This window comes from Phyllostomus hastatus, unplaced genomic scaffold (assembly GCF_019186645.2).
Source record: "Phyllostomus hastatus isolate PE091 unplaced genomic scaffold, TTU_PhHast_1.1 phas_scaffold_585, whole genome shotgun sequence".
Taxonomy (NCBI): domain Eukaryota; kingdom Metazoa; phylum Chordata; class Mammalia; order Chiroptera; family Phyllostomidae; genus Phyllostomus; species Phyllostomus hastatus.
Genome location: NW_025334037.1, coordinates 28,201,402 through 28,227,954, shown reverse-complemented (window position 1 = coordinate 28,227,954; position 26,553 = coordinate 28,201,402). Strand labels below are relative to the sequence as shown.

General features: G+C 55.1%; 1 protein-coding gene across 2 annotated transcripts in view; it reads right to left on the bottom strand.

Annotated features, from left to right (window-relative positions):
• The window catches only part of CREB3L1 (cAMP responsive element binding protein 3 like 1), a 34,518-nt gene extending 10,210 nt beyond the window's left edge, over positions 1-24,308 (bottom strand). The window contains exons 1-4 of one of the 2 annotated variants that reach the window (XM_045825394.1): positions 23,777-24,308; positions 3,710-3,938; positions 1,604-1,687; positions 692-876 (exon numbers count right to left, since the gene is read on the bottom strand). In XM_045825394.1, coding sequence (XP_045681350.1) covers positions 692-876; positions 1,604-1,687; positions 3,710-3,938; positions 23,777-23,878 — 600 coding nt within the window. In that variant the 5' untranslated portion in view covers positions 23,879-24,308. The remainder of the gene's footprint in view (positions 1-691; positions 877-1,603; positions 1,688-3,709; positions 3,939-23,776) is intronic. The other variant, XM_045825395.1, reaches the window with a different exon arrangement.
• Between the last annotated feature and the right edge of the window lie 2,245 nt (positions 24,309-26,553).

Sequence of the window (26,553 nt, the reverse complement as noted above, 5' to 3'; positions counted from 1 at the left end):
AGGCCGAGGGAGAGGGAGGGAGAGGGAGGGAGAGGGAGAGGGAGGGAGAGGGAGGGGGAGGGAGGGGGAGGGAGGGAGAGGGAGGGAGAGGGAGGGAGAGGGAGGGAGAGGGAGGGAGGGCCCCGACCCAGGTGAGAGCCTGGCAGGGCCTCTCCAGGGGCCTGCACTCTGGGCCTCAAGTCCTCAGAAGGGTCTTCAGACATCAACTGGGATCTACAGCTGAACGCTGTTCTGTCTCTCCCATGTGGGGGCAGCATGAGAGTGTGGATTAAAAATATTAACCTCATGAAATCAAACAACCCAAAGATTCTATATTTCCATTTTGGTCTTGCTTTTTAAAAAATGCTGATGCTTCGAGGAAATCAAGGGGCCGGGGCGGGCTCCATCTCTGGACTCTGGGCGTGGCCCCTGACGCCCAGCTCTGCCCAAGCCCCGTGGGCCTCTTCCACGCCCAGTGAGCATGCCCGCTGACTGGGAGGGCGGTGCAGTTTGTGCGCAGCCTAGGTGGTGCAGGGGCGGCCCAAGGTTGCGGCAGGGGCTCGGACTGGGAGCTCCGACCCTCAGTCCCGAGGGTCATGTTGCTCCCTGTTTCAGGAGCCCCCGGCTGCACAGGTCTTCCAACACATCTTTCCATACAGACGCCTCCCCCCTCCCCCACCCTCAGCCCCTACAGAACAGTCCCCAGGCTCACCTGGTGGGGGACAGGCAGCCTGGACAGGGGGCTGAGGCCCAGCAGCGGGGCGGTGGCCATGGTGGCAGTGGCAGCCATGGCTGAGGAGGCGGCCAGAGGGTCCACAGGCAGCTCCGGGCTCTGCTCCTGCTTCACCATGACGGAGCACAGCTTGTGTCCCAGCACCCAGGCTCCACGCTCCACATCTGGGGGAGGGGCAGGACCCAGGCTCAGGGACTCCAGGGGGCCACAGGGCTCAGCCCCGCTCTTGTCCCCTGGGAGCCAGAAGTGGGGGCATCTTCTTCATTCAGCAGCTTACAGACTGGGCTTGGCCAACAGACCTGGGCACCTTCTGACTGGCCGTGTGACCTTAGGCAAGTTGTTTAACCTCTCTGAGCCTTAGCTTTCTCATCCGTAGAAGTGCCTGTTCAGAAGTAAACCGTCAATATACGGTAGCTATTGCCGGTGCACTGATTGTTATTCAGTGAACATTTGCCAAGCACTGTGCTCGGTGCTGGGCACCTAGTGAGAGTCAGAAGCATTTTAGTGCAGTTGGAAGGGGAGGGAAGTAGGGTCGGAGAGGCCAGCAGAGGTGGCACAGTCTTGGGGACTGCGCTCAGAGCTGTGACTTTGTCCTATGGGCAATGAGGTGGCACTGAAGAGTTTTAAGTATGCTCTCAGTCTGCCTCTGCGTGGAGGCTAGACTGGGGCAGGCGGGACAGAGGCGGGGAAACCGCAGGGGTCTGTTGAAATCGTCCCGCTACATAGAGAAGACGAGGCCTGAGCAAAGGCGGCGGGGTGGGATGGAGAGGATGGAGCACACTGGAGAAATTCAGAAGGGAGAATTCACAGGACCTGGTGACGGGGGGCTCGGGGGTGGGGGCAATGGTGATGCTCAGGTCTCCCTAGCTAGCATCCATCTCCTGGCCTCACCTGGGCCACAGGGCTGGCAGACATCACCCCTTTTCCTGCCGGGTGCCCACAGTCCTCCACCCCAGCTCGTGGCGGCCCCGGCACCTGAAAGCCAGAGAAGCACTGGTGAGGCAGGGGCCCGGGGAGCCAGCTTGCAAGGGAAGAGCCACAGGGGACCCTGGCCTTCAGGACCCACTGTGGGTGGGGAGAGGGATCAACGGCTGCCCGGTCCCACCTCAGAGGCCAGGCCCCACCCTGCTGGGAGCCTGAGTGCCCCAGCTCTGGGCCACAGGCCGCCCTTGGGCTCCAGGAACACCCACAATCTTCCCAAATTACAGGGCCAGCCCGCTGGCCTCCGGGAAGCTGCCCCCTGCAAAGGGCCCGCAAACAAATTACTCTAAAAATAGATTGGGGGTGTCCAAGGAGTTGCTGGGCTGGAAATGTGGGGGTGGAGGGAGAACCCACTCCGGGAGGGAGGCCATCCCACACCCCCGCCCTTCCCCGGCTGCTCCTGAGGCCTCACCAAGGCGACCTCAGAGTTCTTAGCTGAGGCCAGGGCATGAAGGGAAGCTGAAACCTCAGCAACCACAAGTCCTGGAGCCATTTAAAACCCCAAGAGGTGTCCCTGCCCTGAGGGGTAGGGTTCAGGAGCAGCTACAAAGGCCAGTCTCTGCCCCGGGGAACCTCTAAAACCCTCAGAAGCAGATTGCACACGGAGCACATCTCTGAGCCCCTGGCACATGCGAACTCATTTATTCCTTCCAAAACTCCTATGGGGCGGGCACCGGTGTTTCCCATTTCATAGATGAGAATATTAAGAAGATCACTCAAGACCATTGTCCTCTGAGGGGAAAGAGGAATAAAAACCACTACAGTATGAGTAGGACTCTTACAGGCACAATGAAAATAGCCACTAATTACTGATATATATTGTGTGCTGGGCGCTGAGCATGGTACTTGACGTATTTTTAACCCTGTCTGGAATTCTCAAGCCACATGCTATCTTTATTTTATCACTGAGGAAACAGAAGCCCCGGGAGATTAAGAGACTTGCCCAAGATCACACAGAAGCTGGTGGAAGCGGAAGACACGCACCGAAGCCCATGCGCTTCCCAGCGCCCCTTGCTGCCCCCTTGCGGCCGGCGAAGGCAGCGGCCGTCCCTACTGTGCATTTTACTGCGTGTGCGACCTGAACAGCTCAGCTTTCCTGAATTCTCCTTTTCCTCATCAGACGAGTGGGGACTATGATAAAAGTGATTCCTGCCTCACCTATGAGTTGTGGGAAACGGATGAGTAGTTAGTAAACTGGAGAGTGCTGTGGAAATGCTGACTGCTGTTCCCACTGGTGGATGAAGACCCAAGGCTGACGGGGGCTGGGAGCTGGGTCCACGATCACCCCGCCAAGCACAGTGGGGCCCGGGTCGCCGGTTTGAGGAAATGGCCAAAGGGACCATTTCCAGGCGGGGCACAGTTTCGAGTTCTCAAATGTTGATGACGTAAGAGGAAAGACTCAAAGGGCCCTCTGCTTAAAATCAAGGCAGGTGGGGGGAGAGAGGAGCTTTAGAGAACCCCCCCTTCAGCAATAAAAGTCGGTGCAGGAGTCTCTCCCAGGTGGCATCTCAGAGGACATCCCAGTACGAGCAGGTGGGAAGGTTCCACGGAGAGTCTTGGTAACTTGTGCACATTTACCGTTTAATTCCCCTCACTGTTCCCTCTAAGTCAGGGGTTCCCAGGCCCTGGTGTGCTTCGGGAGCCCCTGGAAGGCTGAGCCCTACCCACAGGGCGTCCGATCCAGCAGGTCTGGGGGTGGGGGGCACCTGGGAATGTGCACTTCTAACAAGTTCCCAGGTGCTGCCGCTGGTCTGGGAACGCCCTTTGCACACCACTGACCAAAGTCAGCAACAGACTCTTGAGAAGTGCCCGTGTGGGTTTGATTGGCGGGAGAACAAAAAAGTGGGAAGCAGTGTCTTGGAAAGGTGTTTGTGGGTGGCTCCCTGGGGGCCTCTGGGAGTCACAGCCTCCACTACACGCGCCGCCCCCCCCCCCCCGCCCCGGTCCCACAGTATCTTCCTTCTCCCCTGGGCCTGTGGGCCTGTGCTGTCCCTGGGCCCTTCCAGCCTTTCTTACCTTGGGTGGTGTCCTCCATCTTGACGGGCACAAGGGGGCTCTGAGGCGCCGAGTCACCGCTCAGGGAGTAGCTGTGCTCGGCCTGGATGCCTGGCGTGGGGGAGTCCAGTTCCATGTCCAGGAGAGGGCTCTTCTCATCCAGCACGGGGTCATCAAAGAAACTGCTGAACAGGTCGTTGGAGAAGTCCTCCATGTTCTCCGCAAAGTGGTCCAGGTGCTCAGGGAAATGCTAGGGAAAGAGGAGGTGTGGGGGGCAGCTTAGCTGAGGAAGGGGGTATAGATGCTGCTGTGGTGGTGCCTCCAGCCCTGCCACCAGCACCACTGTCCCTGCAACCTCCTCATCACTCTTCGTGCCACCATGGACACCACCTGCAGCAGCACTGACCTCCCACTTCCCATGTCATTTGTACAACTATTAGCACTTCTATTAATAGCAGCACCACTGTCATCACGGGACCATCGCCACCTCCACCGCCATCTCCAGCTTCAATGTTGTTATCCTCAAGGGTAGGCTGTGGATGGTGTGAAAGGACCCCTGGACCAGGTGACGGGATGGACACAGGGCTCTAGTTCTGGCTCAGTGACCTTGGTCATATCACTTCGCTTGCCTGAGTCCTTCTCTCGGTCCACTCAACTTCCTTCAGGGAGGACTAATTAAAAGAATAATTATGTCTTTGCGACAGCATGGATGAACCTAGAGGGTACAATGCTAAGTGAAACAAGCCCCTCAGAGAAAGACAAATGTCGCAGGATTTCTGTTATATGTGGAATCTAATGAACAAAACAAACAAACAAACTGGAGACTCACAGACACAGAGAACAAACTGACAGCTGTCAGAGGGTCGGGGATTGGGGAGACCGGGTGAGAAAGGGGAACGGATTAAGTAAGCAGCACAAATTGGTAATTGCAGAATAGCCACAGAGATGCAGATTACAGCGTGAGGAATACATCTAGTCAATAATATCGTGATAAATATGCAGTCAGGTGGGTACTCAAAAATGGTAGAGAGGACCGTTCTGTAAAGCATATGATTTTTTAACTGCTTTGTTATACATATGAAACTAAAACAGAATAATATTAAATGTAAACTGTAATAAAAAAAATGCTCTTTAGAAAAAGAATAAAAAAGAGTACGTTTGCGGCAGCCAGTTTGCACCCCAGTGGCCGTGTTAGTGACTTTCGTGTTCTTTTTCGCTGGGAGCGAGGTGGCAGGGTCACTAACGAGTTGTGAAATCAGTGTAATAGGTCATGACCAGCATATAAAAAAATAGAAGAGAACAAAATACAGTAGAAAATATCAGAGTGCACAGGACACAGAAAAGTCAAATACTTAGTGTAAATTTATATCTCAGTTACGGGTGTGTGCTTGTTCTTGGCAAGGACGCAAAATATATTTCTTAGAAACAAAATAGCATGAAAAATATGGGTCCCCGAGATCCTGGGAAAGTCGATTAACCTGCCTGTGTTTCATTTCCTCCTTTGTACAGTGGGGACGATAATAGTTCCCCTCTGCCGGGAGATTGGGAGGGTTACACAAGTCGATGCAGTTGACCCTTGAATGGCACGGGTCCCCCTGCGTGGGTGCGCTGCGGGCAGATTTCCTCATCTCGTAAACGGAGGGTGTGGACTGATGGTGTTAATAACCATACCGTACTGTATTTTCTCTTCTTAATAGCATTTTCTGCTCTCTAGCTTATTTTACTGTACAAATACAGTATACAATACATATAACCTACAGAATATGTGTTAACTGACTGTTTATATTACCACTAAAACTTCTGGTCAACATTAGCCTATTAGTAGTTAAGTTTTGGGGGGGTCACAAGTTAGGGGAGGATTTTCTTTTCTTTTTGAATCCTCACCTGCAAATATGTCTTATTGATTTTATTGATTTTTTAAATTTGATCTTTATTGTATTTTTTATTACCATTTAGTCCCCTTAAACCCCCCTCCCCCCAGCAATCACCCCGCTCCTGTCCATGTCCATGAGTCCTTTTCCTCTTTGCTTCATCCTCCACCCCCTAACCTCCTCCCCCACTGGCTGTCATCCTGCCTTCCATCTGTGAGTCTGTCCCCATTTCCCCTGTTAGTTCAGTTTGTTCATTAGATTCCACATATGAGTGCACTCATATGGTATTTATCTTTCTCTGACTATTTTACTGATTTTAGAAAGAGAGAAGGGGAGCAAGAGGGAAGCGTCTATGTGAGAGAGAAACCAAGAATGAACCCACAACCTGGGCATGTGCCCTGAGCAGGGATAGAACCTGCAACCTTTTGGTGCACAGGACGATGCCCAACCAACTGAGCCGCCTGGCCCGGGCATATGCGGATCCTCAACTTTGTAGAGGTGACTCCCCTAACTCCTGCGTTGTTCAAGGGTCAACTTCACACGTAAAGAACTTAGAACAGTCTCCGGCACACAGTACTTGCTCAGCAAATGTTACCTCTTATTGTTAATAAAGTACCCAGTGGCTGGCACAGAGTAGGCTTATTTTTTCTCTCTAAAGAGTTACAAATATGTAAGGAAGTGTTACTGTTCTTGATTCATCATTTATTGACTGAATGAATTTGTTGGTGGGTGGGTAGAGATGGTGGGTAGGGGGCTTTGCTTCTGGCCCCGGGGTCCCACCGGGTGAGTGGTTAAGAACAGGCTTCTGGGGGATTGATCTGAGGTCTGGAGTCATTGGCTCTTTCCAGCTTGGACTACTCAGAGCCTGTCCCGACCCAGAGGAGTGAGTGGCAGAGCCCTGTCTGGGAATAGGGTTCCAAGCCACACAGGCATCTACCTGCAGGGAGCAGGGGCTGGGCACAAGCTCTGTGGTCAGACACACTTCCTTTGACTCCTAGCTCCACTGCTTGCTAAGTTACTTCACTGCTCTGTGCCTCAGTTTCCCCCTCTCATAGGGGGAAGAATAGTTCCTACCTCATAGTGTTATTGTCATCATGAGGCTCAAATATTCGTTAGATGCTCAATACTCACCTCAAAGGACTATCAGGATGAAATGAGTAAATACAAATAACATGTATACACATAACACACATATATACATATATATATATATACATATATGCAGTAAATACATGTAACACTTAGAACAATGCCTAGGATGTAGTGAGTGCCTGATAATTGTTAGCCATCGTTATTATGAAAAGCCTAACTCTGAGCCTGAAGGGAACTGAGCTTGGAGCCCGTGGGGGAAGGTGGTTTGGTCTTCCCCCCAAACAAAGTGTGATCAGAGAATCCAGGACAGAATGAGTTCAGAAACCCCATTGACTCATGTATTCTCTCCTCGCCTCTTCCCAATTTGCCAGAACTTACCATCATTATCCTACATTTTGTTGTGCCTTCATATGAATCATTTTATTCAATTGTCACAATTACCAAATGAGATAAGGAAGTTGCATATCTGCATTGACAGACAGGGAAACCGAGGCCCAGGGAATCAAATGGAACCGGGCATTGTGCGCAACTCCTCATTGTCCAGGCCTCCCCTGACTGCACCAGACGTTCCCCTGTTCAGGAATTGCCTGTTTGCCAGACTGCAACAATGTCCCTGAGACAGGGTCTTGATCTTGTTCACCCGCTGGAGGGACAAGGCCCTGTACCCCAGAGGACAATGCCGTCAGGATGTTGATTGTCCATAAGGGGATGCCTAGGGGGAGGCTGTACCAGGAGGCTAGAGACCTTGGTTCAACAAGTCTCTAAGAATACCTGTGATCCCAGATGAAGGCCGTTTACAGGGTACAACCTTCCCCAACCATCCAGCCAGGGACAGGCAGGACTGTGCTAGCCACATGCTCTGTAGAGGCTGGGCCAGACCAGCTGGGGTCGCTTTGCCCATTCTCTTTCCCTTTCCTCTCTCTCTCTCTCTCTCTCTCTCTCTCTCTCAGTGAGGCCTGGTGTGGGGCCCACTGGGAAGGGGTTACAAAGAGAGGACAGCGCAGTGAGTCAGCCACTAAGGTATTTCTCCAGCAGCTGCTTCTCAGGCGATAAGGGTTTGCCAAGCCTGTCCGTGAGGCCTGGGAGAGGAAAGATGCTTCCTCTAGTCTGGGCTGGGGTCCCTGAAGGCCTTGGCTCCAGGCGGATGAGCCAGGTCCTTCTCAGAGACCCCTCTTGGGGTGCCCATTGGAACCTGCTGAGGGAGCTCAGACGTCCTCCTTGCGTGAGCAGCCCCCACCTCACCTGCTGGAATCAGCAGCCAAGGCCACAGCAGGATGGAGCTTCCAGAGAGTGGGAGCCAAGTAGAAGGGGAGGGCGGCCAAGGGGCAGGCAGGGTGGGGGCGGAGGACTCTCAGAAAATCCAGCCGTTCCTCCAGGTTTCCTTGTGTGCTGGACACCCCTCTGGTGGCAAAAATGGGCATGTCCCATCACCCCCCGCCCCGCCCCCCCCCCATGGGAGCATGCCAGAGGGGCTTCCTTTAGAGGACTTTGTAGCCCCTCTTCTACCTGGTGCCTGGAGCTCAGTTATGGTTGGTGTATGTCATCAAGTCGGAGGCAGAAGGGATCGGAGAAAGCTCCTGGTCCACACCCTCCTCCCCCATTTGCTAATGCGGAAACTGAGACCCAGAGAGGGAAAGCCACCTCCCCAGGGTCACACAGTGAAATGGCAATGTTGAGGGAGGGGTTCTTCGTACTTCTGGGGCCGACAGGATGTGGGACATCTTCTCGTTGTCTCCTCACTTCTTTCTCTGGGTCCCCACCCTCCCCGCAATCCTGGAATCCCACTCTGGAGAGCTCAGCTCCAGCAGCTCCTCGCGTCCCATACCGCCATCCCTCCCTCCCCGGGCCACACCCAGCTCTGCCTCCAGTTTACACACATAAAATTTAGGTTTCAGACTATCCGGTGGAAATTATTGGAGGCGGAGGGCAGGAATCTCTATAAATGGCAGGGGGTCGTGGGTCATCGCTCTGAGGGGGGTAGGGTTCTAACCAGGGGTGAGCGTCCTACGGAGGTGCCTTTCCAGGCAACGGGAGGTGGGAAGCCAGAGAAGGAAACACTGTATTATGATTCGTTTCCCTCCTCGTTAAAGACTTTTTCCTACAGTCGTGCCAACACAAGCTCTTTCTCGGCTGCCACGAGCAGCCAGCGCCGGATCCTCTCTCTTGGAGAAGCAGACCGGGCTCTCCTGCGCGCACCCCTCCCTCGGTGGCAGCCTCTTCACGCCCCAAGAGGGTCTTGGAAGCCGGCCCTTTAAATTTACAGGAGGACGCGGATCCTGCCCGCCCGGCGCTGCTCATAGGAGGTTAACACCGCGTGCTTGGGGGCCGCCCGCGCGGGAACCCAGTCTGCTCATTGGTGAAATCCGTGAAGCTCCTGGCCAATGGGAGGAGGCTGCGAGAAGCCCGCAGCTGCAGCAGCCGCGGCGGAAGGGGGCTGGAGGCTGGCAGGGCTCGCGCGGAGGAGGGTCCCGGCCTCGCCGACCGAGGGTGTACGCGAAGGGCAGGGCATAGTGGGTCGCCCCTTGTGTCCCTTTCTGCACCTGAGGCGGAGGCAGAAACTACCCCTTAGAGCCTCCAGGTGGGCTTGGCGATCCCACGGTGTCCTGAGACTCATCTCAGTAGCACGGTTTTGACGCCGCACCGCAGGCAGGGGGAAATGGAGAGGGAGAGACTCCTCGGACGTTCCGGCTCCAAGCGGAGGTCTGGGCCCCAATTCTTAAGACCCTTCGCAACTTTTCCAGCTCAGTTCCTTCTGCCCCTCTTCGAATAATCCTACCACGGGCGCAGGGACCGCATGGACGGGGCATTTGGGTCTCCCTCTCGGTCCCTCGGCCCCCGAGGGGGAGGGGGACATTCCTAGGTCGGCTGTAGGACCGCCTAAAGCTCCTCTCAACGCCTTCCCCTCATTCCTCCTTTGGGTCAATGCACAGAGAAGGAAAAGCTCTGGGGGTGTGGGTCTCCTCCTGAGCACCCGAGGCAGCCCAAGGGCATCCCCTTCCTCTCATGCCCTTGGACGCATGCACCACCATCGCCGGTTTCTGCCCCCTCCCTGACCCAGGCTGATTCAGTCTGTGCTTGGGGAAAGAGAGGGAGGAGACCGGAGTGGGTCCAGGCTGAGCTGTGGGATGAGGAGCGGGGGGAATCCCGAGCCCAGACATTCCTTCTGAGACTGAGCTCTGGGGAGAGATGGGAGGAGAGTCGTCTTACATTTCTCCCTTCCCTTTCCCCGCAGGCTGGGCCTCTGCTCCTCGCCGTCCCCCCCATGCACACACTGACCCATACATTCCTGGACAGTTACTTGCCTCGTGGTCACTAGAAAATTGCCCCCATTTCAAGTTGAAGGGCCATCAGAATGAGTCACTGCTGTGCCCAGAGTGTGTGTATGTGTGTGGCACAGGGTCAAGAGAGAGCAAAGAGGGGCTTAGGAGAGGGGAGGTGGGCCCCTGGATACCCAGTTGTCACACAGGCCCTTCCTGTCCTTAAGCATGGCCATCAGGCTTTAGGGGTTGCCTTCTCAGAGCTAGACTTGAAGACTGTCCTGTGAAGGGGAAAAGGCCCTGGACTTGGACTCAGGAACCCCGAAGGGCAGGAAGTGTTTCCTCTCCAGGCCGAAGGTCCTCATCAGTTAAAATCTGTGTCCCCGCAGGGGTGGCTGGGACATGGGGTGGCAGGTAAGCTAATCCTCAGAAAGTGGGCTTTTTTTCTCTGCCCTGGCCTCTCTGGGTACTGGTAAGGGATGAAGCCAGTTCTCCCGGTCCCAGGAGCTAGCCCCTCCCTGAGTCTTCCTGGCAGGGCATGGGGGTTAAGGGGAGCACACTGTTCCAACCTCCAACCTCACTCATTCCCCCATTCCCCACAGGCCCAGGGAAGGCGGCTGCTGAGGTTTCATATTTTCCCCCTGCTGAACTAGCTACCACAGAGCCCAAAGTCCAAATAAGCAGAAATAAGGAGTGTGCTTGGGCACACACACACTCCTATACACATGCTAAACAGACACGGGCTGTGAGGTTCCTATTTACACAGGGAAACACTACCCAGTGGAAGATCTACCCCCACGGACACGTTCGGACAGTTCTGTATGCAGCCTGGCGCAGGGTTACTGCACATGTGCTTGTGGGCTCACGTTGGCTGACACAGGCAGGCACTAACAGACCTAGCTAGGGCACACTCCTCCGATGTGATCAGACAGACAGACTCCCATATGTGCACACATGGGCAGTCACCCCAAGGTCACAGATGTAGTCATGCACACCCTCACATGAACACAAGCAAAATCTCACACGACTACAAAACTAAATGCTGACTGCGCCAGGCCACGTGCCTGAGATGACTGAGTCATGTGACCCCCACAGGGGAGAGGTGGGAGTCCCAGGCTCGCGTGGGGCTGGGGTATTGAGGGCTGGAACTTGAGAAGGGGGCCCTATGGGGTGAGGTTTTCTTTGCATGTGTGCTGGAGAAACGAAGGGACAGAGGGAAGGGCAGGCTGGCACTCACCAGAGGCTGCTTCTGTGCAGAGCAGGGTCCTGGGGAGGGTGTGCATTCTCTCTAGCCCCCAGCTCTGCAGCTCTGCTCCCCCAGTTTCCCTCCTGACACTGGTAACCCTTCTTTGGCCAGGACATGGGTCCCTCGGGAAAGAGGAGATCTGGCCTGCAGATTCCTGGCCAGACCTTGGCACCTTCTGACCAGGCAGCCTATGTGCTGTGGCCCAACCCCGGGGTGGGTGCCAGGTACTGTCTGGGCAGGAGGAAGCGATGGCAGTGAGTGCTGCCGCCCAGGGCTGGGATTAGCTGTGACTGGCACCACTAAAGGCACAGCAGCCCACGGTCTGGCTGCTGGAGATGTCGGTGTGTAGGCGGTGGCCAGAGGATCCCTGTGGGACAGCTCAGGACACTGGAGAGAAGTGCCAGGGCTGGCACTGGGGGCTGCTAAAGAATCAGGGCATCTAATCACATCTATTTATTTGTCACTTACACATTTGCTCAGCACTGACTGAGTGCTACTGTGTGCCCAGCCCTGTGGGCACAGAGATGAACAAAGCTCAATTTCTGCTCGCCAAAGGCTTTCTCACTAAGTGGTGTGACTACCCCATTTACGAAGGTAGCATTCTTTCTGATCTTTCTCAAGAGCATTCTGCCCCTTGCAATCAAGAGAGATCTTCAACACGAATATGACTGTAGGTGCCCCCTGCTCAACATCCATTGATGACTCCCTGCTGCCCTCAGGATAGTTTCGCAGTTCCTGAGCGTAGCTTGAAACCATCCAGCCAGGTTGCCTCTCTGTCTTGCTGTGTCCAATTCTCATCTCTATCTCCAAAACCTAGCATTGGCTCCAGTGCATGGTAGATGCTTAGATGTTTGCTGAGTGGCTGACCGAGTCAGTGGGTGAATGAAGGAATGTGCCAGTGAGCTAAGGGACTGAAGCCTTTCTTTTCTTTTCTTTCTTTCTTTCCTTTTTTTTGCAGCTGAGCCTCCAGGAATGACTGCCTTGAATTCCGCTCTGATGCCAGCTTACTCCTGCTCCAGCAGAGTTTCCATGCGCCTGGGCTTCTTCCCTTAGCTCCTCCCTGTTGGGTTGTTCCTCCTCAAAGCCTTTTTGTTCTTAAGCCCCAGCCGGACCAGGTACCGGGGACCACAGCCCCCTCCTCAGCCCTGGAGGAGCGGCCCCAAGCCTGGGCAAGGCCAAACGGTATAAGCAGCCCAGTGGCCAACCGGCTGAGCTGCTCTCCCGGCCCCTGGCCAGCTGGAAGGCCCGCCTCAGCTGGAACCTGCCACCCAGCTCTGGCTGGAATTCCCTTGGCCTCTTCCCTCTCCTCAGTGCACTCAGCATCCAGCCTTTGGCTTCCTCAGCGTCCTGGCCTGTCTGACTTGTCCTCGCGTTTTATTTTTGGAAGAAGCTGCATTCTCTCTCCTTATTTACTCCCTTCCTTCGGGAAAGGTGTGGGACCCCTGGGCTCGGCTGGGGATCAGGCTGCGGCTTCAGCTCCTGGGGTCTGGACCTCTCTGGGGCTCCGAGGGAGGGGACCTCCAAAGATTCCTGACCCATCTGAGGCTTCACAGCCAGATGCCCTCGTTCCCCCACCCAGCGTGTGACTAATGCCTCCCCTGCCCTTCTTGAAGAGCCCCACTATAGCCAAAATAAATCATTACAAGTTTAGAGCTGAAAGAAAGTCTGGCATCATTAGTTCCATCTCTTATTTGCAGAGGCAACGCAGCTCAGTGGTTACGAGCAAGGGAAGCAGACAGACCCGGTCCTGATCCTGGCTCTGCTACCTACGCCGTAGCCTTGCGCAAGTTGCTCAAACTCTCTGAGCCTCACTGTCAGCTGTAAAATAGGGGGAATTATATCTACCTCGCCAGGTTGCTGTGAGGATGAAATACCATCTGTAAAGAGCTTTATACAATGCAGGCCACGTAGAAGGCTCTCATTAAATGTAGCCATTATTATTGCAGAGGGAGACTGAGAGCTGAGGGAAGGAGTGGGCGTGCCCAGGATCGCCCAGCTCCAGGTAAGCAGCAGTTTCCAGAATCTTTCCCCTGTCTCCATCCCCCTTCCAAGAAGAAGGGAGGGGCTGGCATCAGCCTAAAGGAGGAATCTCCTTGAGTCAGTTGCATGGGCAAAACCTCTGGATCCTCTGGGTCTGCCTTCTACCACCCGTCTAGGCCCTCCCCTGGGGAAGGCTTTTCTTCCACTGCCCCAGGGGCCTCTTTCTCGCTCACTGAGGGTGGGGGGTCTGGAGAGGAGACCCCAGCATTCAGCCCCAAGGTGGACTCCAGGCCAGTGGGACTCTGAGAGGAGGGGGGGATGCTGGGTCCTGACATCACAGAGCAGAGAGGCTGGAGCCACAGCCATGCGGGCCAGCTGGGGCCCTTCCAGCACGTCCAGATGTCTCAGGAATGTGCTGAGCTGGGAACTACCTCGCTCCTTCCCTCACCACCCCCAGCCCCTCATCCCCTCATATGCTCGCTCAGGCTCTGCCTTCGCCCCGCCCCCCTTCCTCTTTCTACCCTTTCCCTTTCATCTCTCCCTGGGAGGGCCTCGCGTCCACTGTTCCTCTGGTAGGTTGTTAGAGTCCAGCTTTCTCTCAGGCGGCTGAAGGGGTCACTGAAGGCAGGAGCAGCCCTTCTCCTCCTGCAGACCCCAGGGGCTGACCGTGTGGGGTGGGGTGGGGGGCATGAGAGCTCACTGGGAGGGGCGAGTTCTGAGCAGATAGCGCATGCCAGACCCTGAATGTGGAACCGATTTGCAGCCCTGGGAGAGAAAGGGGTGAAGGCTTTGGGGCGGCAGAGGGCAGGGCTGGGCTTCCTCTCTGGGAGGATGATGGAAGGGACTCTGGGCATCTTGTCCCAGCTGATGGCGGGGAGGGCCAAGGAGGCGAGGTGCCAGGCTGGGCTGGGCGGGGCTCAAGAGGGCTCAGAGCCTTCTATTCCCCTGGGACCAATAGAACGTGCTTTGCCTGATAAGGGGGGGTTCTGAACTGTAGGAGGGGTGGGGGAGCCCCGTTAGTGTCCCAGGAGTAGACTAGGAGGAAAGCTATGGTTTAGGCTAGGGCTCTTGGCGTGAAAAGGGACAGTCTGTCCTTCTGCAAGGGTGGGGTTGCCTTGGACCTCCCCAGGTCAGCCTGGCCCAAGTGCTGGGGATGGAAGAGCCAGAAGGGAACTGGTACTCCCGGTCCAGTGTGAGAGTCGTATCAGGGCAGAGGGTGGATGGAAGCGATGAGAAGGGACCTGGGGTCAGCTGCTGCCTCGAGTTGCTCCAGGTTCAGGAAGGGCCCACAGTTCTGTCTCCTTTGTGGGAGGGTCCCCCATCATCTGGATGGGCCGACAGCTGACAACCCGTTAATGGATTCTAGATCCCCCAGCACTGGGGAAGTTCAGAGTTGCTGGGACCTCCACTGTGTCCAGCTCAGAACTATCACTGGCTCCCTCCTGCCTGCTAATAAATCTCTCAGCTCCTAAGCACTGCATTCTACTCACCACTATGGCTGGAGCCACTGGTCTTTGTATTCCTTCCAGGCTACCAGGATGACCACTGCCAGCTCCTCAAATCGGCTGTGAGCCCCATTGAGCAAGAACCTTTGCTTGTGCCTGGAATACCTTTGCATTTTATCTCCTCATTTTAACTCCTGTCAACCTTTAAAGCCGAAGTCAAATGCCACTTCCTCCAGGAAGCCTTCCTTGATCACCCAGCCAGAAGAGTCCTGTCACTTTTGTACCACCATAGCACTCATAGACTCTTAGGTCACTGGCTAATATCATGTCTTGAACTTTAATTATGCACACGGGGACCCATCTCTCCCCTTAAGCTTTAACCTCCTTGAGGGTAGAACCTTGGATGGAGTTCATCCTTAAACTCTCTGCAGGGCCTCACACAGGGTCTATATCATACAGTCTGCTTAATAGTAATGATAATAACAGCTAATATTTATATCTCAAGAGCTCTTTTAGCTCCTCCCCTGCAGTATCTATCTCATTACAGTTTTAAGATACAGGGTGGGTACTAGTACCCCCCATAATAGTTGAGAAAACTGAGGCACAGAGAGGTTAGTTAGCGTACTCAAATTCATTCAGTTAGCAAGAGCTTGAGCCAGGATTTGAAACCAAGCTCTGAATGCAGAGTTTGTGCTTTCAAGCACACACGGTGACACTAGTTGTTGAAGGAATGGTCGGTTTCTTGCTGCCCCATCCTAAGTACAGTACTAGACACAAAATTTGGGCCCTCCACTCCATGCACTGGGTCCTCACTGGGGCCCTGATTCTGCTCATCCCTAGCCATCCCTCTCCTGATGCCCCCCAACACAGAGCCCTGAGAAGGGGCCTGGCTTCCTTCCCAGCTCCAGAGAGATCAGCACATAAGAAAACAGAATCCTATGGTCAGGGCTCAGTCCCAACCAGTGTAGCTCAGCGGGTTGGGCACCGTCCCACAAAGCAAAAGGTTGCTGGTTCAATTTCTGGTCAGGGCGCATGCCTGGGTTGCGGGTTCTGCCCCGAGTAGGGAACATACGAGAGGCAACTGATCAATGTTTCTCTCTCACTTGGTATTTCTCTCCCTTTCTTTCTCCCTCCCTTCCTTGTTTTAAAAATAAATAAATGAGCCCTGGCTGGTGTAGCTCAGTGGATTGCGCATGGGCTGCGAACCAAAGCATCGTGGGTTCAATTCCCAGTCAGGGCACATGCCTGGGTTGCAGGCCACGGCCCCCAGCAACTGCACATTGATGTTTCTCTCTCTCCCTCCCCCTCCCTTCCCTCTCTAAAAAATAAACAAAATCTTAAAAAAAAAAGAAAAACAATCTTCCTACAATAGTTAAATAAATAAATAAATGAAATCTTGTAAAAAAATCAAATCAAATAATATAAGATCCCCATAGCAGGGCTCAGCATTGGGATGGAGAAGGTGGGGCATTCCTCCAAGGGCTGCCCAGTGCTGGGGGCCTTCTTTTCAGGTGGTGACAACAATAATCAGCAAAGTAGAAGCAACAACGATTGTTCATAGAGGATTTAGTACATGGCAGGCACTGTGCTAGGTTTTTCTACAACACTTATTTAATGGAATCCTCACGAGAAACCTGTGTTCCACGGTCATCCCTGCTTTATGAATGAGGAGGGGAAGCTGGGAGAGGTGCAGGCACCTGTCAAGCTCATGCAGATGACAAACGGTGGGGTGAGAATTCGCTCCCAGGTCTGAGCAGCTCGAGGTGACCATGAATGGCCACACCACCCATTCAGGTACCGTTCGGCTCCCAGTGCTTGTTGAGCTGTCTGCCCTCTGATCTGTGGGCCAGCCGTGTGGTCAGGCTGGGTCAGGGAGTCGGCACTGGGTCTTGGGATATTCCTGATCAGAATCTGCCCGCAGTGGGCTGGATTCACAGCTCAGCTCTTCCCCAGATTCATGCAGTCGGAGGGGCCAAGGTATTTGGAACTGAGTCTGTTTCTTCAGCTGGGTAGTTTTGACCCAGGTATCCATTTTATTATACTTTATAATTCATATGCATGCATGTGTACGTGTGTGTGTATGTACATATATTCTTCCACGTGCATAATCTGTTTCATAACAGAAAGGGCCATCATGGTAAAGTGAAACGTAGATGTGAGGCTTCAGTTAAGATTTCCTCTTTGACTAAATAAATACCATCCATTTTTTTTAAAAGTCCCATCAAAGTTGGAAGTGTGGAAGTGTCTGTCCTTCCATTATCCACCGACCCACCCATTCATCCATCCATTACCCCTGCCATGCCTTCCTTCCGCTCCTCCATGTGTCCAACCATCGGTCCATCCATCCATTCATCCAGTAAACAAACATTTCCCGAGCACTCAGTCCCTGTAGCTGTACCTAGGCAATAGATAAAAACCAACTGCCTGATGCTCCCTGCCCTCAAAGAACTCTCAGTCTGGTTCAGCAATGAGGAAGCCAATGGCCAAGGTCACACCGCAAATTAAGGAAACGAGGTGAGGAGGTGAGGACATTCCAGGGGAGGGGCACACGTGGGCAAAGGCTCGGGCCTGTCTGCCTCCAAAGCAAGTCCCCTCGCCTGCTGCTGTGAAACGGCCTCCTGGCTCTCCTCAAGCGCCCGCAGAGCCTGCCTCCCTCCACTGCTGCTTTCATTTTTGTTATTCTTTTGGAAGGGGATGAGGCGGACAGCTGCTGCTGTCCAGCTGTTATGTAGGCCCACAGGGCCCAGCCCAGATGTCCCAGCCTCTCTGTGGTGGGTGAAGTGGCTCCTGGGCCAAGAGCCAAGGGCCAAGGAAGCGGCGACGAGGGCTCTGTCCCAGGAGGGTTGGAGGGGAGGCACACTGACCCGGTAACAGGGATGCCCATTACCGCCCTGTGTCAAGTGGGTCTTGTTAACGACACAGTGTGTTCAGGTCATGGGGATCGGGATCTTTGACAGTCCAAGGAAATCAATACTTCTGAGATATTTTCTCTGATGACCAGAGTTCTGGGCCATATCTTGCCTCCCCCAGCTTCTCCTGAACCAGATGCCCCTACTTCTACTTCTTCCCATTCCTGGTCAAGGGTCCTGCCTCTCTCTCTGACTTCCCCTAGTTTGTCCAAGGGGTTACACAGTGTTCCAGCCAGAGCAATGCTCATGGTCTTGACTTCACTCCACCCAAATCTTCCTCCTCCATCCTGCCCCCTGGAGCGGGGAGACTTCCAGAAGAACAGCCTGTTCTCCAGCATCTGGAGCTGGTTTCTTGAGGGAGGTTCAGGGGCAAGCCAGGTCCCGGAGAGGGGTGCTCTGGGAGGGCCGCAGTACCGAGACTTGCAGGAGGCACACAGGACAGGGAGGGAAGACACATCAGGAGCAGGGGGTGTCCTTCCTCCTCCCTTCTCCTGCCACAGTAGCCAGGCCAGGCCAGGCCAGGCCAGGCCAGGCCAGGCCAGACGAAAGCAGACCCTCCCAGGGAGTCCTGGGAGCTGCAGAGAGCAGAGGTCTGAGTTCCCAGGCAGGCTGAGGAGCAGCATCCCAGAATGGGGATGAGCAAAGGGCCCCGGATGGGATGTGGGGCCTCTCCTGTATAGGCCAGGTCACCTGCTGGCTCCGCTGCTACAGCTCCAGGTTTCCAGGGTGCCCGGAAGGATGGAAGGAGGTGCAGATGAGGGTGGGGCCCCTCTGATATCCCTGATATCTGATATCCCAAACTTCCTTGCTCTAGAGAGCAAAGTTCAAATCAGTACAAGAGCAAGAGAGCAGATGGTTCTCTCCCCTCCTTGACTCCTTGGGATCCCAGCCCCGAGAACGGAGTTAAGACGTGCCCTCCTCTCTAATTCTCAGTTTTTCATCTGCACAGGGACAACGATGCCCCGTGAAAGGGACACAGCCCCAGTCCGCCCTGCCGAAGTGCCTTCCAGTAACTGCTTTGCTGAGAGGGATGGGGCCATTGGGCGGGGGGAGTGTGGGAGTTACTTCCTCTGAGAGACTGTCCATGACCTCCAGCTCACCTGGGGGCCCCTCCTCAGGCTCCCACCATGCTCTGCTCCATCACGGCACCCCTAGTACTGGTGCTGTCTCTCTCTAGCTCTGAGTGGCTGGACGTCACTATGCATCGTTACCAGCACAGGCTCTCCTTCGCTCCTTCAGGTGCTCAGTTGTTAAAGGTCAGGATGTCTATTGAAGAATAACCAAGCAAATCCCCAGCAGGTCCAGGGAAGCCAGAGGGACCTCACAGAAGATCTGGGTACACACAGCATCTTCCTGGGATCCAGCGTCTCCATCTGCCTCAGGGCTGGCCAGGCTAGGACCCTGGGCACCCTAGGGTCCCTGAGGAATTATCAGTGTACTTCTTGAATACATAGGCCTGTCTTTTAAAAAATACTCTCCCCCTTCTCTTACTGGGATTGTGCCAGTCTGAAGTTCAGTAAATCCTTGAAATAGAGCAAAGTCCACTACAATGTGGGCTGAACCTTAGCTTCTGTCCTCAGCCTGGGGCCCATCTCAAATAAAGGTGAGCAAAACTCTTATCTGCAGGGTTGATAAAGGAGTGACTGCTCCTTTGGAACTTCCTCGGCCTGGCCTGCGGTTTATAGTAAGTAGTTTCACAATCCTTACTTCGGTGCTTTTTGTGACAATACAGGCCCATTGAAAGCTACTGTTTTTCCAGGGTCCTATAACACCATAACTCCACAGTTTACGTGATTGAAAACGGTGGACTCAGCCAGTTGTCTTATGGTGGGATTATACTCCATGGAGCGCCAACTATGTGCCACGGCGCTGTGCTAGGGTCAGGGCAACGGACAACACCAAGGTGGTCTCTGTGCTCAGGGAACTTGCCTTTGCATGGAGGAAATGGACCGCAAGCCAATGAATGAATGCAAACTGAGGAAAGGGCTATGAAGAAATCAAAGGACCAAAGTGGACAACGCCAAGGGGGTGTCCCACCTCGGGCCGTTGGGGAACCTTTCCTAAAGGGGGGACATTTGAACCGAGGAAGATGCGCTGGGGAGAACCGAAGGCAAAGTGTTCTAGGTGTCAGAAACAGCCTGTGCTAAGGCCCGAGGTAGGGCCAGAAAAGGCTTAGTTTTGAGTTGGTGTTCGTGGATCCGAGAATCCCAGAGCAACCTGAACGAGGAGAAACTGGGGAGGGGGGAAGCCCCAGAACCGATGCTCAAGGCTGAGGCCCCGGCCACAAGCCGGAATCTGCTGTGGCTCAGTTGGCACTAGACTGTCCTGGACCCGCAGCTGCGGTGTCTGCGCCACACACGGGAGCCTTCCTGGATCTCAGAGACAGCGCAGGCCGCAGGTCTCTGAGGGCTGGGAGTAGGTGAGCATAGTCACCTGTTTTCCCTCCCCCTACAAAACGTGGGGTCTGGCCTGGGCCCCCCTTCATTCACTCAGCAGTGGTTGGTGGAGGCCTACTCTGTGCCAAGCACTGGGGATACAACAGTGAACAAGACGGAGACGGCCTTGCCCTCAGGGAGCTCAGGTCTCAGTAGGGGCACATACACACACACCCCTGCCCGAAGCAAACTCAGTGTTTTGGAGGAGCAGGTATTGGGGAGATCTCCCTTCCTGAATAGGAGCCCTGAGCCATGGCCTCCTCCATTAGTTTTTCTCCATTCTTGTCTGGTGGATTCTACTCTGAGACCAGAGTGCTTTGGCCCTTGGGTCCTCTTTCCTATTGGTGAGAATTTAAAGAGAAACATACAAGTAGGCACACGCTCACACACACACACACACACACACACACACACACACACACCCCCTCCCCTTTTAAGGCCCACACACAGACACAGGAACACCCAAACGCACATACTTCTCTAATCTCCCTAAGTCCCCCAGTGCCTGGGGTGGTGGTGGTGGTTTTCTGCTTTCCCATTCCGCTCGGGAGAAGCCAGGCCAGGGGCCTGGGGAGCAGTGAGCAGGCTTAGCCCCGTACCTCCCTTCTGGGCCGGTCCCTCCCACACCTGGCCTCCCCACCTGCTGGGAGGTAAATGAGTGTGCTGGGCAAACATCCTCGAAGCTTCCTGCTGCTCCCCACTGAGACAACAAGAGCTCCTCTTCCTTCTCCTCCTCTTCCTCCTCCTTCCCACACCCTCCCAGCTGGGGCTTCTCTGGGATCCAAAGCCATTCTCCTCTAGAGAAATCAGTCATCCCTTCCCCATAGCCAGAGCAATGAGGCAAGAAGCACACGGAACTGGTGTCTCTGCCTGGATACTATTCTCTCCCCTGTCGACGATCCCAGTCCTCTGAGCCCCGGACCCTCTCTCACCCGCCCAGGGGCTGAAGAATCACAGGGTATGGGGAAGAGGGCTCTAGGGTCATCACACCAGGAATTCGGGAAGGTGTGGGGAAGAAAAGCCCCCACATCTGGCAGGAAGGGTGACCCCTTCTGAGGGGTGTCTTTGAGAATCACAGGCAAAGCCGCAACCGCCTGGAGGTGTCTTCACCAGAGAGAAAAATAAAGCACCTGGCCACCTCGGCGCACACCTGACGCGATGCTGCGCACTCGTTCCCCTGTCCCTGTCAGAGTGAGCGTGCGCCGCGTGCACAGCGGTGCTCAGGGCCAGCACAGCACCCTTTCTGATGTTTGCCTTTTTATTTTTAGAGAGAAAGGAAGAGAGGGAAATGTCGATTTGTTTTTCCACTTATTGATGCATTCTTCGGGTGCTTCTTGCATGTGCCCTAACTTGGGATCAAACCCAACACCTTGGTGCAAAGGGACGATGCCCCAACCAACTGAGCTCCCAGCCCAGGCCCTTGATGTTTGCTTTCTGCCCAGAGCGACAGAGCACACACACTTTCCTCGGGGGCTTCATGGCCTTTATCTGGGTTCTGAAAAAGGCTAGTGCTGAGAAGCATGCAGACTCCACCCCTGCCCAGCCTTCGTCCTGGAATCATTGTCCTGTCTTCATGCAGAATGAAGAGGGAATCAGGGGTGGTGTTGCTATGGGGTTGCAGCTGCAAGGGACCCTGGACACTAAATGGAGGCACCGGAGAAGAAAGCGACTTGCTTAAGGACACACGACAACTCCTCCCAGAATAGTTCTTCCCGCCACCCTAGCTAGTCTCTGGAACAAGTTAACTGTGGAAAGTTAACTGCCAGGTGTTGTCCTGCATTAATCTTTCGTTCATGTTGTCACTCAGTCCCTGCGATAACACTATGGGAAAGGTTCTACATCTCCATTTTCAGGTGGGGAAACCAGAGGATGGAAAGTCAGTTGTCTGAACTGCCCAGCGGGCCGGTGGCAGCACAGCTAGAACCTGATTCCCAGCCCTGGAGTTCTTTCTCTCTCCTCTTAGAAACCCTTTCCTTCTCCCTGCCTCTCCTGGCCTGGCCTGGCCTGGCCTAGGACTGAGGTCAAGAGCTTTTCCAGCAGGGCTTTTCCCTCTGCAGTCCCAGGGCTGGATACCACTGTCTGATCGTGCCTCCTTTCCTGCGTTGGACCGAGGCCCAGATGAGCAGCTGGGGACGCATGGCTGAATGGAGCAGCGGGAAGAGGCTGTAGGCGGCAGAGTTCATTCAGAAGAAAGCCCAACTCAGAGCCGATGCGAGCTCTGAGGGAACCTCAGAGGTGGGGGGTCTCGGAGTGGGGGGTGGGGGCGGGGCTAACATGCCCCTGGGCTGCAAGAATGCAAACTCCCACAAGCCCCCTCCCTCTGACCAGAGGCTCTAGGAGGGATGCATGGAACCCCAGACCCCCGCCACTTTATTCCTAGGATCTTTGCCACATGATCCTTAGATCAAGACTTACTCCACCCTTTGCCCATTTTATAGACCAAGAAACTGAGGCCCAGGGAGGAGAGCTGGTGGCATGGCCCAGGCTCACACAGGGAGGCAGAAGTAGAGGTGGGACTAGAACCCAGCTCTCCCCACTACCAGTTCAAGTCCTCCCTCCTCCTCCACTTGGCTTCTCTGCTGAAGTGTGCTCTCTCTGACTGGGACCAGGACCCTTCCTCAGAGCAGGGTGACCCTGCGCTGCTGCCTAGTGGAGGTCTGGGAGACCTCACACCCCATGCCTCCTGGACTTAGGTTCCTGCTCCTTGACTGGTTTCCCCACCTTCAGTCTAGCGGCCAGGGAAAGTTTAGGTGGAAGTCCAAGATGCCCAACCCTTTAAATCTCTGTGTACTTGGCTCTTATCTGGCCAAGTTTATCTTAGTCCCAGCAGGTAGAGGCCAGGAAGTAGAGACCCCTGAGATGATCTCTGGATTTGGGGTGGTTGGCGGCAGGGAAGGGGGGGTGTCGGTGCGCACGCGCGTGCACGCGCACGAGAGACTGGAGGTTCGGTTCACTGCAAGGGGGGCATCCTACCAGATTCTCCAAGCTACCCACATTTTAACCAGGAAGGCTCTTCTGAACCCAGATATTTTTTCCTGTTACTGAGCCCATGCCCATCCCCCACGGCAGGGCCTTTGGGCTGAGCCTGAGGGAGGGAGGGAAGGAGGGAGGGAAGAAGAGAGAGAAGCCACGTTTCCTTAGGGTGGAAAGGGAAGAGAAAAAGGGGAGCAGGAATCTCGGAGAGAGTGAGAAAGTCAGCAGACATGAGGGACAGAGACACAGACGTAGAGACACAGAGGTGGGGAGAGAGACCTCCCTCCTTCTGAGCGCTCGCCCCCTGTGCTGCTCCGACCTGCCGAACGTCAGGTTCCTCCGCGCGGGCGAATCTCATTCCTGACTTTGGGGCGGCCGAGGTGGCACCCTAAGTTTCCAGGTCTGGCTCAAACCCGCCTCTGGCCCTGGTTCCCGCAAGGGGTATCGGGTCTCCGGCCCTTCGAGCCCTCCCCTGTGCGCCTCCCAGCGGAGGACCAGCTGCGGGTCCACTTTGCGCCCAGACTGATCCTGGAACCCTGGGCGGGGGCAGGATTGGTGTCTTTGAGCTCTTATCCAAGAATCGGATGGCAGAGGCCAACGTATCCACGGACGGAACCCCCAGGAGGGGCGCGCACCGGCGCAAGCTCAGAGGCTCCGGTCCAGGCTTGGGGACTAGGGAGGTGTTGAGGGATCTAGTCACCAAATCACAGAGCTCTAAGCACGTGTCCTTCCAGGGGCCCCTGCATCGAGCCCCCTACTCCGCTTCTGCCCAGAGATGTGTAAGCCCCGTCCTTGCGGGGCGCGGGGAGCGGGGGAGGCCAGGCGAGCGGCGAAAAGGGGTGCGGAGTGGTGGAAAGGGCATGCAGACCCTTCATCTTACCGCATTGTTGAGGAAATCCGACTCGTTCAGATCCCCCAAGTCCAGGAAGCTGGATCCCGGGAACAGTCTGTCGGCAGGGAAGGGCTCCAAGACCGCGTCCATCGCGGCGGGTTCCGGAGACCCTCTTCAGCTGGGCTTTCCTCACTCCAGGGCGGCGACGCGCCCGGCCCAGAGCTCCTGCTTGAGCGCTGGCTAGCGGGAGGGGGCAGGTCCGGGGCTAAGCCCCGGGGGAGGGGCGGGTGGAGGCGGCACGGCCCCGGGTGGGGGGCGCAGGGGGCTCGGGGGCCTTAGGGTAGCTGCGCGGAACGGGTTGGGCTCAGGGGCCCCGGGCGCACCGCGGGCATTTAGCCGACTCCTCTTCCTCCTGCTCCTCCGGGGGCACAGCTGGCTTCCATGGGGAGCCCGGGAGTGGGGCTGAGGGCTCGAGGAGCCCCCCGGACAGGGTGAGAGCCGGGGACTGGGTGGCCGACGGGCGCTCCTCTCTCTCTGCGTCTCTCCGCTTGGCTTCTGTCACTTTCCTCTCTGTGCAACCGGGAACCCCTGACTGGTTAGCCCAGCTGGCTGGTGTGCCACGCCCCCACATCAATATTCACAATAATTTCATATTAATGAGACGGGGGAGTGGCCTGAGGAGCCGCCCCTCCTCTTTTAAAGAGACAAACTAGGCTTTGCCAATCTCTGTTCTCTGATGCCTCTCAAAACAGAGGCCTAAAGCAAAATCGTCCTGGAGCCAATAATGGTGTTCCTGGAACCTCGGCGTCTTGTAAGGCTTTGCCAACCACTCTCCCATAAGTCGAGCAGGAAGCTGGGCTATTTCCATTCTTCCAGCCTTGTGCTAGAACCTGAACCAAATCCAAGGCAGGGAATTCCATCTCACGGTTCCCTTCACAGGTGTCTTAACCGGGAGACTTTTCACATGTTTCCTTCTCCAGGAAGCCTTCTTTGACCCCCCAGGCTGGAATATTTACCATCACGATACCCTCGCAGGACATCGTGTGCTCATCTCCGTGGGCGTGAGTCTAATATGCTATTGTCACTGTTTGTTCTCATGTCTGTGCCCCTAACTGGACTCTGAGGTCCCTCAGGGCAAGGACTGTATGTACCTTTCCCGTGTGTTAAGAGGCCAGTTGAACAGCAGAGATGAGGCAAGGACCTCTCTTCTCCTCAATCCTCAAGTTCCCCTAAAGGTTCTGAGGAGCAAGAGTTTGGAGAACAGCGACCTTGGAATCTGCATGAACCAAGATGCTGGCAGGCCGCGTGCTCCGTGGTCACGGGACACTCCCAGGCCTCTGGGATCCCTGATCGAAGACGCCCGCTCCAGCGTACAGCTTAATCTCTCCAAAGGGCTGATAAACAATCGCCAGGCACCTGAACAAATGGAGGCGGTTCAGAAAGGCACTCCCTCCGAGGGCTGGGCACACCAGTTCCTGGTCCGAAGTCATTAATAGGATTAAGTGTGTCCTTGCTGTCTGCGGCTTTTGATTAGCTCAGGAACCAAAAAGTCTTTACGAAGCAGAGGTGTCACTGCGGCCAGGCCAGGGGTGTCACTGAAATGACACTCTCAGTGCCTGGCGGGGCAAAGGGCACATGCTGAGGCTGAGGGGGCGGCTGTTGGCTCGGGTGGGCGGGCAGGCAGGCATGTGGCTTTCCCCTCCTCTCCTGACCCAGTTGACATAGTTCTGCAGAGTGAAGTTCTGACCCTCCAGGCGGTCATGTGACTGTTAGGTCTCAGGCCTCCTGGAGAGTTCGCTCCTGAGGAGCTGGGAGCAGCCCAGTTCACCCTCAGTGCAGCTCTCCCTGAGCAGCTAGGCTGATCCCAGAGGAAATCAGTTAGCTCTCAGAACAATGGCAGGTAGAATCAGGGTGCTGAGACCATGGGTGTTTTTTCCAAAAGTGCCACATCTGGTCAACAGGGAAACATTAAAAACACTGACGGTGTGGCTGATCCTTTTGGGGGGGGGGCGGGCCGGAGTGGCCTCTGGCTGGGTGAACAAGCCAGTCTGGGGGCTGAGCTGGTGCCAGCAGGTGTCTGGATGCCTGGCCCCCCAGCTGGAGTCCCTGCAGGCCCCCGGCAGGAACAAAGGTGCCCCTCTGCCTGAGGTTGGCTAGAAATCCTGCCTGTGTTCCTCTTGGCCTGCTCTGTAATTAGGGACACAGGCACCATTTAAGTGATTGGGGAAGATTATATAGTTTTAGATAAATAGGATTAGAGTGTCCTCTCTTTCCTGATTCTTACCCAGGTTAACACCCCAGGAACCATTGAGTATAATCCTGCGGAGACATTCTGGTTCCAGCACCTCCTGTGGAGTCTGGGAGACAGGATCTTCCAGAAAAGTCCTGAGGGTGACAGGGTCGGGAGGAGGAGGAGGGGATAGGCAGTGCAGAGCCCGGCACGTCACGGTAATTGCTGTTTCTGGGGCGGCTAAGTCCTGCAAAACTGAGACGGGCAGAGGATTTACTCACACACTCCACGAGTATTATTGAGCAGCCTCGATGGGTCCCTAGGCCAGACGCCGGAGACACAGTGGTGATTAAGGAGGTATGCTCCAGAGTGAAGGAAGAAAGCCTGGGGGATGGGGACCTCAAGATGATGATTTCAACCAGTGATAAGGACTGTGAAGGCAACAGAATAATGTGATATGACCTCGTTGGCAAGGAAGGCCTCTCTGAAGATGTGACCTGTGAGCTGAGAATGGAACCATGAACTGGAATCATTTATGGGGTCCAATGGAGGGAAAAGCATGGAAGGCAGAGGGAACAGCAAATAGAAGAGAAAG